General features: G+C 43.5%; 1 protein-coding gene across 3 annotated transcripts in view; it reads right to left on the bottom strand.

Annotated features, from left to right (window-relative positions):
* Positions 1 to 1,038: 1,038 nt before the first annotated feature.
* The window catches only part of arnt (aryl hydrocarbon receptor nuclear translocator), a 30,484-nt gene continuing 18,140 nt past the window's right edge, over positions 1,039 to 13,382 (bottom strand). For 2 of the 3 annotated variants that reach the window (XM_060921072.1, XM_060921073.1), the window contains 9 exons: positions 7,665 to 7,816; positions 5,800 to 5,925; positions 5,424 to 5,511; positions 4,971 to 5,001; positions 4,539 to 4,641; positions 4,255 to 4,411; positions 3,977 to 4,148; positions 3,754 to 3,896; positions 1,039 to 3,002 (listed from right to left, as the gene is read on the bottom strand). In XM_060921072.1, coding sequence (XP_060777055.1) covers positions 2,916 to 3,002; positions 3,754 to 3,896; positions 3,977 to 4,148; positions 4,255 to 4,411; positions 4,539 to 4,641; positions 4,971 to 5,001; positions 5,424 to 5,511; positions 5,800 to 5,925; positions 7,665 to 7,816 — 1,059 coding nt within the window. In that variant the 3' untranslated portion in view covers positions 1,039 to 2,915. The remainder of the gene's footprint in view (positions 3,003 to 3,753; positions 3,897 to 3,976; positions 4,149 to 4,254; positions 4,412 to 4,538; positions 4,642 to 4,970; positions 5,002 to 5,423; positions 5,512 to 5,799; positions 5,926 to 7,664; positions 7,817 to 13,382) is intronic. The other variant, XM_060921075.1, reaches the window with a different exon arrangement.

The following is a 13,382-nucleotide window of genomic DNA, read 5'->3' as shown; positions in this document are numbered from 1 at the left end:
TTATAAGTCGAGTCCATGCCAAGAAAAACACCAAATTTAATTGAACTCTACCAATTCGACCATGAAGAGTCGTGAAATATCCAACCAGAATTCTGCCAGAAGCTTGTTCATGGGAAACAAAAATGTTTGGTGAAGATGAATCTTGCGAAGAGACATTTTACCCAAATATTAGGTGTGCTGTATGGATAATTTTGACCGTGTTGATTTCAGAAAACCCAAAGAAAATTAAAATTTGTGCACCAAATTCTCGTGGTTTTTTTAATTAAAGCTGTATGCTGTACAATCATTCTGCCACAGAAAAAAAACAGTTCAAAGAAATGACTGAAAGCCCAAATATTGCCATGACCTTCATATCCAAGATGCCGTTCACGTCACTGTGTGTAAACTTCTGACCACAACTGTAACAACACAAGAAGCAAATCGAACATCCACACCGTTGAAATATCATCCTTTTAAATATTCTGTTGCTAAATTATTCAACAGTCTGGATTCAATAGTTAAAAAATAAGTGTGTTAAATCATTTTGCTCAAGCTCCAAGTTTAAATATTTTTATCCGCATTGTATTTTATTTTATTCGTTATTATCGATTTGCCATTAATTGATGCTCAGCTTTTGAAACCCCTGTGCCCAGTAAAGTTTATTATTTTTATTATTATTATAATTATTCCAGCCATCCTTGATTGGACTCTGAATTTAGTCGAAGTGGTGAAAGGCTCTCACCTTCCTGACTGCCGAAACTGAAGACACCTGATGTAATCCTTGCAAAAGATCAGATTTACCTCAAGAGGATTCACTGTTAAATTTTACAAAAGCCTGCAAGCCGATCTTCCTCTCCAGTTTCAAAAATAAGCAGACTCGAATATATTATAAACGTCTGAACAAGTTCATCATACGTGACTACGTTTAAAATGGCGTAGGGAAATCTTTACACCTTTAGTTTTATTAATTAAATATACACGTGAAAAACCACTGTGTGCTCGTGTGTTGTGTTTTTTTTTTTTTTAACTGGACACCATGGACACTCTGAGCAGGTCATCCTGATTTGAAAAATATTTATACATTTAGATTTACAAATAATAAAAGTACAGATTTGAAAAAGCTCACCATGCAAACCATATTTCTTTTTGACAATATAACAATTTAATTAAAAAAAAGCCAAACAATTTCTCTTTAACATTTTCATATACATATATTTTTTTAATATTTGTGTAATTATATAAACTGCATTTTCACATCTGCAGTCAAGGCTTAAAACAAACAAACAAACAAAAAAAGAAAATACAACAATAAACAAGAATAAATCCCCCTTGTTTTCATGCCCCGCCTGGCTAATCTGCATATGTAAATTAGATCGTAAATGAGACACGAATCTCCCCCAAACATACATGTAATCCTTTACAAAAAAAAAAAAAAAAGGAATCCATTTTAAAACAACTGCAAAATATGGGAATCTTTGGTTTGTCGATTTCTTCTTAAGTTCAAGGAGAGAAGAATGAAAATAATTAAATGTAAATGTTCGACAAGAAAAAAAAAATCGGAAATTATTAAACTGTAGGTAGGTATTTTAGGAAAAGAATTCAAAGTTCAGTATTTGTGATCGTCCATATTTTAATTATGTTCAGGGCAAGTCCCCAGACATGCATTCTTATGGACGCATTTAATAATAATAATAATAATAATAATAATAATAATAATAAAAGCTGAAATGAAGTCCATAATTCTGTTATAAAAGAAGCAAACAATTCACACCTAGATTTCATCTGAAATCTCGGGTAAAAAAGTTTTTTTTTTTTAAAAAGTATCCTTGAAACAGTTCATTATTTGAGACTGTATGCAATATTTCTTATGGGTTTTGGTTTTTTTGAGGAAATTGACAAACGCCCCCAGAATTAAATAAAAATGGAATTCATTCCTACATATACACTAACATGGACTGGAGTTTAGAAATCAAATTTGAACAAAAGTGATTGTCGAAGATCAGGAAAGCAAGAAAATTGAATAACTGAGCACCACTGGGCTAATTTGCATATGCAAATTAGGACAAGGAAGCAGAGATTTCTCATCCAGGAACTTCACATTAAATAAATAAATACTCGAGCGGTCGCTAATTTGTCTCTACATCTTCGACCCGAACCAGATTCACTGCGTGATGAATGATTTATTTATCAAGTCATTTTCGAACAACTTAAAAATAAAGCAAACAGAAATGAAAGTCCAGAATTGTGTGCCTTTATTTTTCATGAAGACACACTTTCAGAGTGATTAATGAGAATCATCATCATTTTAATTGTTTTCCGAAGAACCCGAAAATGCATGATTGTTTCCAGGGAAGTGCTCACAGTGAGTGTGTGCCAATTTACGTCGGCTATAATCAGCTCTACAATATCCCAGTATTCAGTTGTGAAATTGTCGTCACTCCCTCTGTGCTCTGCGGAGGAGAAGGCATCCTACGTAGGTAGCATTTTTCGGCAGTGCAATGAAGGCAGGAAACGGACCTCCCTTTTTTTTAAAAAAATATATCTATTATATCGTAATAATGTTGTAAAATATCAAACAGTTATTGCTACTGAATATAAAATTGAAACAACACGTTCCTTGTGTTTGGGCTGAAACTGCAAACGTCTCCAAGTGTGCGCGCGCGCGTGTGCGTGCGCACGTTTCTGGGGGCGCGACGGAATAAAACTAACTCAGTGTGTTGGACTGATCGTGCGTACTTTGTGCACTTGTGCGTGGTTACGAGAACACAGGCGCTTCCTGCGTTGAGGAAAACTCTGAGCCATTTTACAGCCAATAATTAAAAAAAACAAAAGAAAAATCTCAACAAATCCCCCCTCATTTTGTTTCTTGATCAACTTGAGAAGAAGAAGAGAGACAAGGAAAGAAAAGAAAAAGGCTACAAAGAGGATGATGAGGATCACTCAGGAAACGGAGGGAACATGGGCATTTCAGTAAAGTCTTCATTGCTGAAGTTTGCAGATGAATCCAGCATGGACAGAACATCCTGCAGGGGGAAAGGAAGATACATAAAAGGGGCGGAGCTAAAGGTTTCCATGGAGACCTGAAGTGACTGATAGTCGTGTTTGGGCTGAGCAGTGATTTATTGCTTAACTCAAATCACCATGCACTGCACTACCAATGCGCCCCGCTCCCCACCCCGGCGTCCCTGAGGCCTCCTGGCGCGCCCCGCTCCCCAACCCGGCGTCCCTGAGGCCTCCTGGCGCGCCCCGCTCCCCACCCCGGCGTCCCTGTGGCCTCCTGGCGCGCCCCGCTCCCCACCCCGGCGTCCCCGAGGCCTCCTGGCGCGCCCCGCTCCCCACCCCGGCGTCCCCGAGGCCTCCTGGCGCGCCCCGCTCCCCACCCCGGCGTCCCCGAGGCCTCCTGGCGCGCCCCGCTCCCCACCCCGGCGTCCCCGAGGCCTCCTGGCGCGCCCCGCTCCCCACCCCGGCTTCCCCGAGGCCTCCTGGCGCGCCCCGCTCCCCACCCCGGCGTCCCCGAGGCCTCCTGGCGCGCCCCGCTCCCCACCCCGGCGTCCCCGAGGCCTCCTGGCGCGCCCCGCTCCCCACCCCGGCGTCCCCGAGGCCTCCTGGCGCGCCCCGCTCCCCACCCCGGCGTCTCTGAGGCCTCCTGGCGCGCCCCGCTCCCCACCCTGGCGTCTCTGAGGCCTCCTGACGCGCCCTGCTCCCTGAATAGTCATTAAATCTCATGTTTTTCAGATTTAATCACTGTAACGTATGTGCATTTGTAAAACTTACGGGATACATCTCTGGTTGGCTGTTCTGGATATGAGGATGTGCGTCTGCTGCGTTTTGCGTGTGGGGCTGATTTTGCCATTGTGGCCACGCTGCTGCCTCTGCTGGTCTGGAGGAGAACTGCACTGCCGACTGGCTCACGTCTCCTGGAGCGAGACAGAGACAGAGTGAGAGTCTGCAAGTGACGTACAGAAAGAGAGACAGAGTTTGTCGTTTAAGCTCTTACCATATCCGTTCGTGGACTGATGGTTGCGAGCGTTGATCTGCGAATAATTAGTTGTGTTGGCTGCTATATTCGCTGAAGCTCCACCCATTTGTCCAAAAGAGGATGATGCTGATGAGGAAGGGGCGGAGCTAAAATTGCCCATGGAAAATTGGGCTGACTGACTTTTCCCTGTCTGTTGATCACACACACACATAAGGGCTGTGCAGTGCCTTTGCACCTTATGCTTTGTAACTTCATAATTAACCTCAGTTTCTGTTATGATGATGAAGGTTAATGACCTGTGCGTTGAAGGGAGCACGTGGCTGGGCCCAGGCTCCAGGGGGTGCAGGGTTTGCGCTCTGAGTCTGAACTGGGCTGCTGCTGTTCACAGGGACACCAGAGGGGGCGCTCTGACGTGACATGTGGGACAACATCTGGGTTGCTGAAGGAGCTTGCCTGGAAAATAAACATCACACACACACACACACACACACACACACACACACAGTCAACCTTAATCGATGCAGACGTTACTTAATTGCTCTTACATGAACATATTACTTGATTGTTGTGTGCGAGATACCTGAAGGACTCGTTTGCACACGTGTTTGCACTGAATGAGGCAGAAGGACTATAAACCTGCTGTCCAGTAGGGGGTGCACTGGAGGACAAAACCTTAGAATGATCTGGAGAAAAAAAAAAAAAAAGTATATATATCTATTTTTTCTGGTCTGTAGAAGACAGTTTTTCCATTTCCATGCTGCATTTATGCTCTGCTATCTGTCTGGGTCAACTAATCCGATCTAACTGTGCTTGAGAATGTTTGGAATGGTTGCGAATTTGTTGATGCATTTAAAAATGCCCACTTTGATGTCGTTAAAGAGTCCCTGAGTGATTGATTCTCATTACAGATGATGAGATGCACTGATAAACTGTTTGGGGAAAAAGAACCACAAGCCAATCTTAGCACAGAAAGCAGGAACTGTCGTGTGTGTGTGTGGGAGATCAGTCTTACTCGGATCTGGTCCTACTGGCTGTACTGGAACCTGGGAGACAGAAAGAGAGACAGGGTGAATACTCCATCCAATCTCGCTTCCAGAAACTTATTTCATCAACCACCTTTTCACCGAATCACCCATCAATACGAGACTACTAGAGGGAGCGGCACCGGCAGGAACATACTGGATCAACGGTGTCTGAGGGGAGAAGAGTCGAGTTCTCTGATGCCAGAGGGAACGAAGCTTTCATTCCATACCTTTTTGTCCATCTTTCCACCCATCTAATAGTCCTTCTATCCATCTGGCTACACTGAAGTTAAATAATCAGTTCGAGGAAGACCGTCTCACATCATTCGATCATCCTCCTCTCCTTCCAGACATCTTTATGCATCTGTCTTTCCATTAATACCCTTTCAATCCATCCATCCATCATTCAGATCAGTTGGTGCAGTTTATCAGTGTACGTTTACCTGAGGCAGAGTCACCTGTCCGGCCTCGTAAATTTCCTCTCTCCCTCCTCCTCCCTCCATCTCAGCCTGCTGCTGCTGCTGGAGCTGCCTACAACACAAACAGCGAGGACAGTGAGAACAGGCGCACCCTCCCGACAGCACTCGCCCACCACCGACAACCAACAGACCCGTCACCCTGCAAACAGCATCCCGTAACCCAGGACACCAACTCCGGGAACCACGGACACCCACATCTACCTGGTGCAGTCATGCTGATTAGAGCTACTCAACACAGAGAGACAGAGAGAAAAAAAATAGAAGGACTGATGCAGACGGCAGTCCTCTTTTGCAGGACGGGAGGGGAGGGGTTGAAGATAATGGGTTTATCTAGCCTCACCTGGCGTGTTTTATCTGCCCCGGGTTGGAGGCTGGGGGACAGCTGGGGCTGTTCTGCCCCAGAGAAGGGGGTAACGCCCCCCTGGGGGAGGACAGAGGGGAGAGAGAGTCCTGATTCGGAGCTTTACTGTCAAAAAGGGATGGAGGGATTAGGGGAGAAGTGGACAGCCAAGGTCAGAGATTCACACTTATTTATACTATCCATCCAGCTGTCTTTTTTACACACACACACACACACACACACACACACACACACACACACACACACACAGCTTCCCTCCAATCAGGAACATGATACTGATGATAAAATCCAGTTAAACATTTAATCAATAAAAGGATTTCACATTCACTGAAAACAGACATTAAAATAATGAAATGTGTCTGATTTGGACATCTGAGGTTTGATCCATCCGTGTCTGTCTGTCCAACATTTTCTATCTATCTATCTATCTATCTATCTATCTATCTATCTATCTATCTATCTATCTATCTATCTATTAGGGCTGTAACGATACACCCAACTCACGATTCGATTCATATCGCGATTTTTGACCCACGATTCGATACACCCACGATTTTTTTTTAAAATGTTTTTTTAAAAGTAGTAAATTTGACTTATTAACATTTACTTACTTACATTAACTATTTAATAACAAATAATTCAGACCACTGCAGAGAATGAGTAATATGTATGCAAAAATGAACAAATGTATATCCAAAGATTGTTTTATTTCTCAAAATAATACTGTTGAGCCGGAAGCTCTGTTTTTTTTCGGTTCTGAAAAAGTCATTTTTCCAAATCGTGTAAATCCGTTAAGATTTTTTTCTTTTTTTTGGGGGGGGGGTATAGTGGTGGCTCTCTCACTGTCTCATTCTCATAGGGCCAATGATTTTCTGTGATCGCGGAAAACAGATGGAAATTACGGAATTTTTATGGTGAAACATTGCTCGCGTGTCAAAATGTAACTGCCGCAGAAGGCTTCCGCCCAAGCAGACATGCCTTCGGTGTTGCCAGATATTGCTAACGTTTTCCACCCCAAAATATGTTCAAAACCAGCCAAAAAGCACCTAAAACCTCCCAATCTGGCAACACTGCATGCCTTTCCGGTCAAGTGATTGTGATTGGCTTGTGGCACACCTAGCCAGCCAATGAGCTGCTTGTTTACAGATTCGCTCCCCGCGTCGCAACCAGAATGGCGACCGCTTAAAAGAAATGAATGCTCTGCCAGTGGCGAGTGTGGACGTTGCGTGACTCACAGAAGATTGTCGCAGGTCGGCGAAAAAACGACTTACTAATGGATATAAAAAATAAAAGTAATTTAAGTAAGTTTAAAATGTAATTTAAATAAAAAGTAAAGTATTCATAAATTGAAGTTTGGAAGCGCCTCTGTTTTTGGGCTGAGGAGAAGTTTGAAAGGGTGTACCGTGATTCTGCCTTCTTGTATCGCGACACGGATCGTGGCTCTGCGTATCGTGATTTCGATACGCATATCGTTACAGCCCTAATACATACGTTACAGGAAGATGGCTCAAGCAAAATCTGATCTTAAACCCACTTGTTCAACATACGCAGTCCATCTAAGCCAGATTCTAGAAAAGTCGTCAGTCTTTATTTTGAGGGAGCAAGTCAACTTTTCCATTGTGTGTATATCATGAATTACATCGAGCCATTCTCCTGCTGTAGGAGGGTCTGACTTTAACCATCTTCTTGATATTGTTTTTTTACTCGCCACCAGTAGTATATTCTGACTTTCTATCTGCAAAATCTGTACGTCTGTGAAAAGGTAGACAAATATAATGAGAATATTACTCTGTTTTTTTAAACAAGCACTACTGTGTATACAGTGTGTGTGTGTGTGTACTCACTTGACATTAGTGTTGGTACAGATGATGTATTCTATCTCCTCCGAGTACGGATTCTGGAAGGTGAACGAGCTCGTCCGCATGAGGATCCACTCGCCTGATTTGGTGCAGAAGCGAAACATGACGGACAGGACCTGACCCTGGAGCTTTACCACCTGGATCAGAGGTCAGACAGACGGTCACAATTTACAGTACACACAATTCAATCATGAAAGACGATCAGACTTTGGGTTTTATCCAACGTGCGAGCGTATTTAAATTAGCAATGACAGTAGCCAGTACGTAGTAAACTGCAAATATTCGATCGCCGTGTCCCAACGTAAAGAGTTTGTTCAGCTTCACAAGAGTTGGGTATTTTGTCGGGAAAAAACCCTGAATTTTCAGAATACGCACTCAGATTTGCACGACATTGATTACTTTTGACACGGCGATCTTTTTTCTGAACGTTGTTCGGTGAAACCGCTGAGCGTGGCCATGTTGGATTTGGGTCGAAAGCCAATGACGTGTCATCCCTGTGATGTCAGACTCGAGCTCGCTTTCTATTGGTCGACGCTGGCTGAAATTGATACCAGACGTCGGGAACAATCATGACCCCCGGTGGGCCTTTTCACAGTAATTTCGGTCAAACCGGAAGCCGGCCAGAGACGGTGGAAGTTCGAGTCCCGGTCAATTGAGGTTTTTCACCCACGTGACCAAGTCATGTGATGCATCGTTAGGCTGCCGTTTTGGACGTCACGGCTCGAATCGGTTTGAATGCGAGGAAGGCGACAAACGAAAAACATAAAAGAAAAAGCAGCGAGATGCAGAAAACACCTTCACTATCCAGCGGCGTAGGGCATTTACAGGGCGAGCAGAGGGAGAGGTATTTGCAAAAATTGAGGTTAGCAGGCTTAGAGAACAACGTTTACCTGCTTCCACCAGGATTGTTCACTGACGTACGGAAGTACACGAAGCCCTCGTCTTTACCTGACTTCGGCCCACATGATCTGTATACCTATGTCGTTAAAAACCCATCGCCATACACAGGTATTGATCTGAAAGCGTATAAGAGTTTGGATGCCTACAAATATTTTGTGTCAGGCTGGGTAACATGCCTACACCAGCGGGTCGTCCCTGGAGCCGGTGGGCGCCATCTTATTACAGCTAAGGTTTGTTCACGTTTTCATTTACTTTCGGTCCTCAGGATAAACAAAACGTTATTAAATGTCATTGAAATAACTTCTTAGTCTGTTGAGACATGGCCCGTTATAAATTTGCTGTTACCAGGCAATGACCAAGAACTGTATTATTAGGGTCGGTGTCTGTGTTGTAGCAGTGTACTAGCAGCTAGCTGTTAGCACTAGCTAATGTCAACAACATAGTAGCTAGTATGTTACTGTAGCAATGTTTACGTTCAGTCATTTGGATGACTGTTAAAACCTTTCAGTCAAGTTTTTCCTTTACTGTATTTACTAGTTCACTGTAATTATGATCCGGCAGCTATTTACACCGGATCCAGTGTAAATAGCTGCCGGAGCGCGCTCTGGCTTGCTCCCCCTCAAATTAAGCAGCGCGCTCCGGCTTGCTCCCGAAGTGCTCCGGCCGAGGTTCCAGAGCGCGCTCCGGCTTGCTTCCCCTCAAATTAAAAACAAGCCGGAGCGCACTGGTTAATTTGAGGGGAAGCAAGCCGGAGCGCGCTCCGGAACCTCGGCCGGAGCACTCCGGGAGCAAGCCGGAGCGCGCTGCTTAATATGAGGGGGAGCAAGCCAGAGCGCGCTCCGGAACCTCGGCCGGAGCACTCCGGGAGCAAGCCGGAGCGTGCTGCTTAATTTGAGGGGGAGCAAGCCGGAGCGTGCTGCTTAATTTGAGGGGGAGCAAGCCGGAGCACGCTCCGGCAGCTATTTACACTGGATCCGGTGTAAATAGCTGCCGGATCATAATTATAGTAAACTAGTAAATACAGTAAAGGAAAAACTTGAGACTCTGGCTTGCTCCCCCTCAAATTAAGCAGCGCGCTCCGGAACCTCGGCCGGAGCACTCCGGGAGCAAGCCGGAGCGCGCTGCTTAATTTGAGGGGGAGCAAGCTGGAGCGCGCTCCGGCAGCTATTTACACTGGATCCGGTGTAAATAGCTGCCGGATCATAATTACAGTGAACTAGTAAATACAGTAAAAACTTGAGACTGAAAGGTTTTAACAGTCATCCAAATGACTGAACGTAAACATTGCTACAGTAACAACATACTAGCTACTATGTTGTTGACATTAGCTAGCTTGACCTTCAAAATGGCGGACACCGGGGCATCACGTGACCCTGTGACGTCAGGTGAAAAACCTCAATAGATGTGTATCCTTCTATGGAGGATAGAGGGGAAAAAAAAGAGAAGGTTCAGGGATTGTTTTGAAGGCGTTACATTTGATTAGAAACGTGATACATAGCGCTTTTGAGTGCCACGTTCTGAAAAGTAACGTGTAGAACTGTGCTGCCTGCCACCTTTTGCCTTGTTGTGCCATCACATGCAATAAGGGGCGCTTGTGTGGCAATTAGGCGAGTTGTAGAGAAGAGAACACAGTCAGAGAGGACAGATTTAACACTTTAAAAGGAATCTATGTCTATTGTTATTATCCTTAATGATCTTTAGTCGGGTTTGAATGATTCGGTCCGATGGCCAGCAAAGTACCTACAATCAACAGTTCTGCTCATGCCATTGCTCAGTTGTTGAAATTGATGTGATTAGTTGACGCCGTCTCACTATGCAAATAATGCAGTTAAATTTCAAAATAAATTAAAAAAAATACTGGAGCAAAAAAGTTATTTTTAAACTCTGAGCAATTGATTGATGTTTTGAGCTCCTGAAGCTGCTTTACTTTACTTTCTTGAGATGGATGTACAGTTTGGTCCATAAATATTTGGACAGAGGCAACATTTTTCTAATTTTGGTTCTGTACATTACCACAATGGATTGTGAACAAAACAATTCGGATGCAGTTGAAGTTCAGACTTTCAGCTTTAATTCAGTGGGTTGAACAAAATGATTGCATAAAAATGTGAGGAACTAAAGCATTTTTAAACACAATCCCTTCATTTCAGGGGCTCAAAAGTAACTGGACAAATTAAATAATAAATAAAATGTTCATTTCTAATACTTGGTTGAAACCCCTTTGTTGGCAATGACTGCCTGAAGTCTTGAACTCATGGACATCACCAGACGCTGTGTTTCCTCCTTTTTAATGCTCTGCCAGGCCTTTACTGCAGCGGTTTTCAGTTGCTGTTTGTTTGTGGGCCTTTCTGTCTGAAGTTTAGTCTTTAACAAGTGAAATGCTGCTCAATTGGGTTGAGATCAGGTGACTGACTTGGCCATTCAAGAATATTCCACTTCTTTGCTTTAATAAACTCCTGGGTTGCTTTGGCTTTATGTTTTGGGTCATTGTCCATCTGTATTATGAAACGCTGACCAATCAGTTTGGCTGCATTTGAGCACACAGTATGTCTCTGAATACCTCAGAATTCATCCGGCTGCTTCTGTCCTGTGTCACAGCATCAATAAACACTAGTGACCCAGTGCCACTGGCAGCCATGCATGCCCAAGCCATCACACTGCCTCCGCCGTGTTTTACAGATGATGTGGTATGCTTTGGATCATGATCTGTACCACACCTTCGCCATACTTTTTTCTTCCCATCATTCTGGTAGAGGTTGATCTTGGTTTCATCTGTCCGAAGAATGTTCTTCCAGAACTGTGCTGACTTGTTTAGATGTTTTTTAGCAAAGTCCAATCTAGCCTTTTTATTCTTGAGGCTTATGAGTGGCTTGCACCGTGCAGTGAACCCTCTGTATTTACTTTCATGCAGTCTTCTCTTTATGGTAGATTTGGATATTGATACGCCTGCTTCCTGGAGAGTGTTGTTCACTTGGTTGGCTGTTGTGAAGGGGTTTCTCTTCACCATGGAAATTATTCTGCGATCATACACTACTGTTGTCTTCTGTTGGCGTCCAGGTCTTTTTGCACTGATGAGTTCACCAGTGCTTGCTTTCTTTCTCAGGATGTACCAAACTGTAGATTTTGCCACTCCTGATATTGTAGCAATTTCTCGGATGGTTTTTTTCTGTTTTCGCAGCTTAAGGATGGCTTGTTTCACCTGCATGGAGAGCTCCTTTGACCGCATGTTTTCTTCACAGCAAAATCTTCCAAATGCAAGCACCACACCTCAAATCAACTCCAGGCCTTTTATCTGCTTAATTGAGAATGACATAATGAAGGAATTGCCCACACCTGCCCATGAAATAGCCTTTGAGTCAACTGTCCAATTACTTTTGGTCCCTTTAAAAACAGGGTGGCACATGTTAAGGAGCTGAAACTCTTAAACCCTTCATCCAATTTTAATGTGGATACCCTCAAATAAAAGCTGAAAGTCTGGACTTTATGTCCATGTCCATTATATAACTATAACTTGAATATGTTTCAGTAAACAGGTAAAAAAAACAAAATTTGTGTCAGTGTCCAAATATATATATATGGACCTAACTGTGTATAGCTGGAAGCGGCTGAATAAGGCTGACGGGGGGGGGGATGAAAATTTCAAACAGCTGTAACTTCTGTTCTGTTTAACCCAGCGGGAAGATAAAACCATCCGCGCGATCTTCACCAGACTTTGAACCATGACGTGTCAGCGCCGCCGTTTTGAAAACTGTTTTCCAAACGAAAAACGAGTTTAAATGACGATTCCTGCCTACTTTTTTCAAACTCTCCTGATTGCTATCAAAACAAACAAAACTTCCGGCTTGATTCCGTCAGCGTTCGAAAGAGGGCGTGCGCGTCTTTTGACGACATCGGTCGCTTTGATTTCCGCTGTCCGTTTTACTTCCGTCCTACGATGTCTCGCACAGGTCTCAACGAATCTCGTTTACGGCCGTCGCTTTGACATGTGGACCGATATATTACAGAGCGTATTTCAAACACTCATAACTCGCTATCGCAGTCAAAAATGCATTCCGATATTGAATAAAATGAGATAAACAGAATTTTGATGATAAAAAAATTTGCCTTCAGTTCTCCTTTCAACATAAAAGCCAGAATTGACTGGGCATGTTGACTTTAAACTACCGACACCTCGCATGACTAACGATGGTGGCGCTCGAATGCACTGTGTACGAGACGGTCAAACTTGTGTTCGTTATCTTCAAAACGGTATTACTGATATTCATACACCTTCTCATTTTTTTCTCCATGAAAAAAAATTAGGAAAATCATTGATTTTTAAGAAGGATAAAGTTTTCCCTCAGTGATCCGATCTTTCGCGGGAAATAGACAGCAAAGTGTTGGGCTGATTTTACTGGAAAAACAAGTCAACATAAAAGATTCGACCACGAGGTCGGAATCATGAGTTTCAAGCTGATTGAAGCAACAACAAAACACACGGTCCGGTGACGAAGATCACTCAAAAATCCAAGATGGCGGCGCCCGTGAGTTTGGTGTATTGCATCACACAACATGAAAAACACCCCCAAAAAACATTTAAAGTAAAAACTCATCACAACGCCGCACAAAATGAACAATATATTCCGTAAATGTTATTTATTCTTGAATTGATGCTAGTTTTGTCTCGTTTAAACACTTTTAAATGTCTTTAAAGGAACAGTCCGCCGTACTTCCATAATGAAATATGCTCTTATCTGAATTGAGACGAGCTGCTCCGTACCTGTCCGAGCTTTGCGCGACCTCCCAGTCAGTCAGACGCAGTCA

Source organism: Neoarius graeffei, chromosome 5, assembly GCF_027579695.1.
Source record: "Neoarius graeffei isolate fNeoGra1 chromosome 5, fNeoGra1.pri, whole genome shotgun sequence".
Classification (NCBI taxonomy): Eukaryota; Metazoa; Chordata; class Actinopteri; order Siluriformes; family Ariidae; genus Neoarius; species Neoarius graeffei.
Note: the sequence above shows the minus strand (reverse complement) of the source record. Positions and strands in the feature narration are given on the sequence as shown.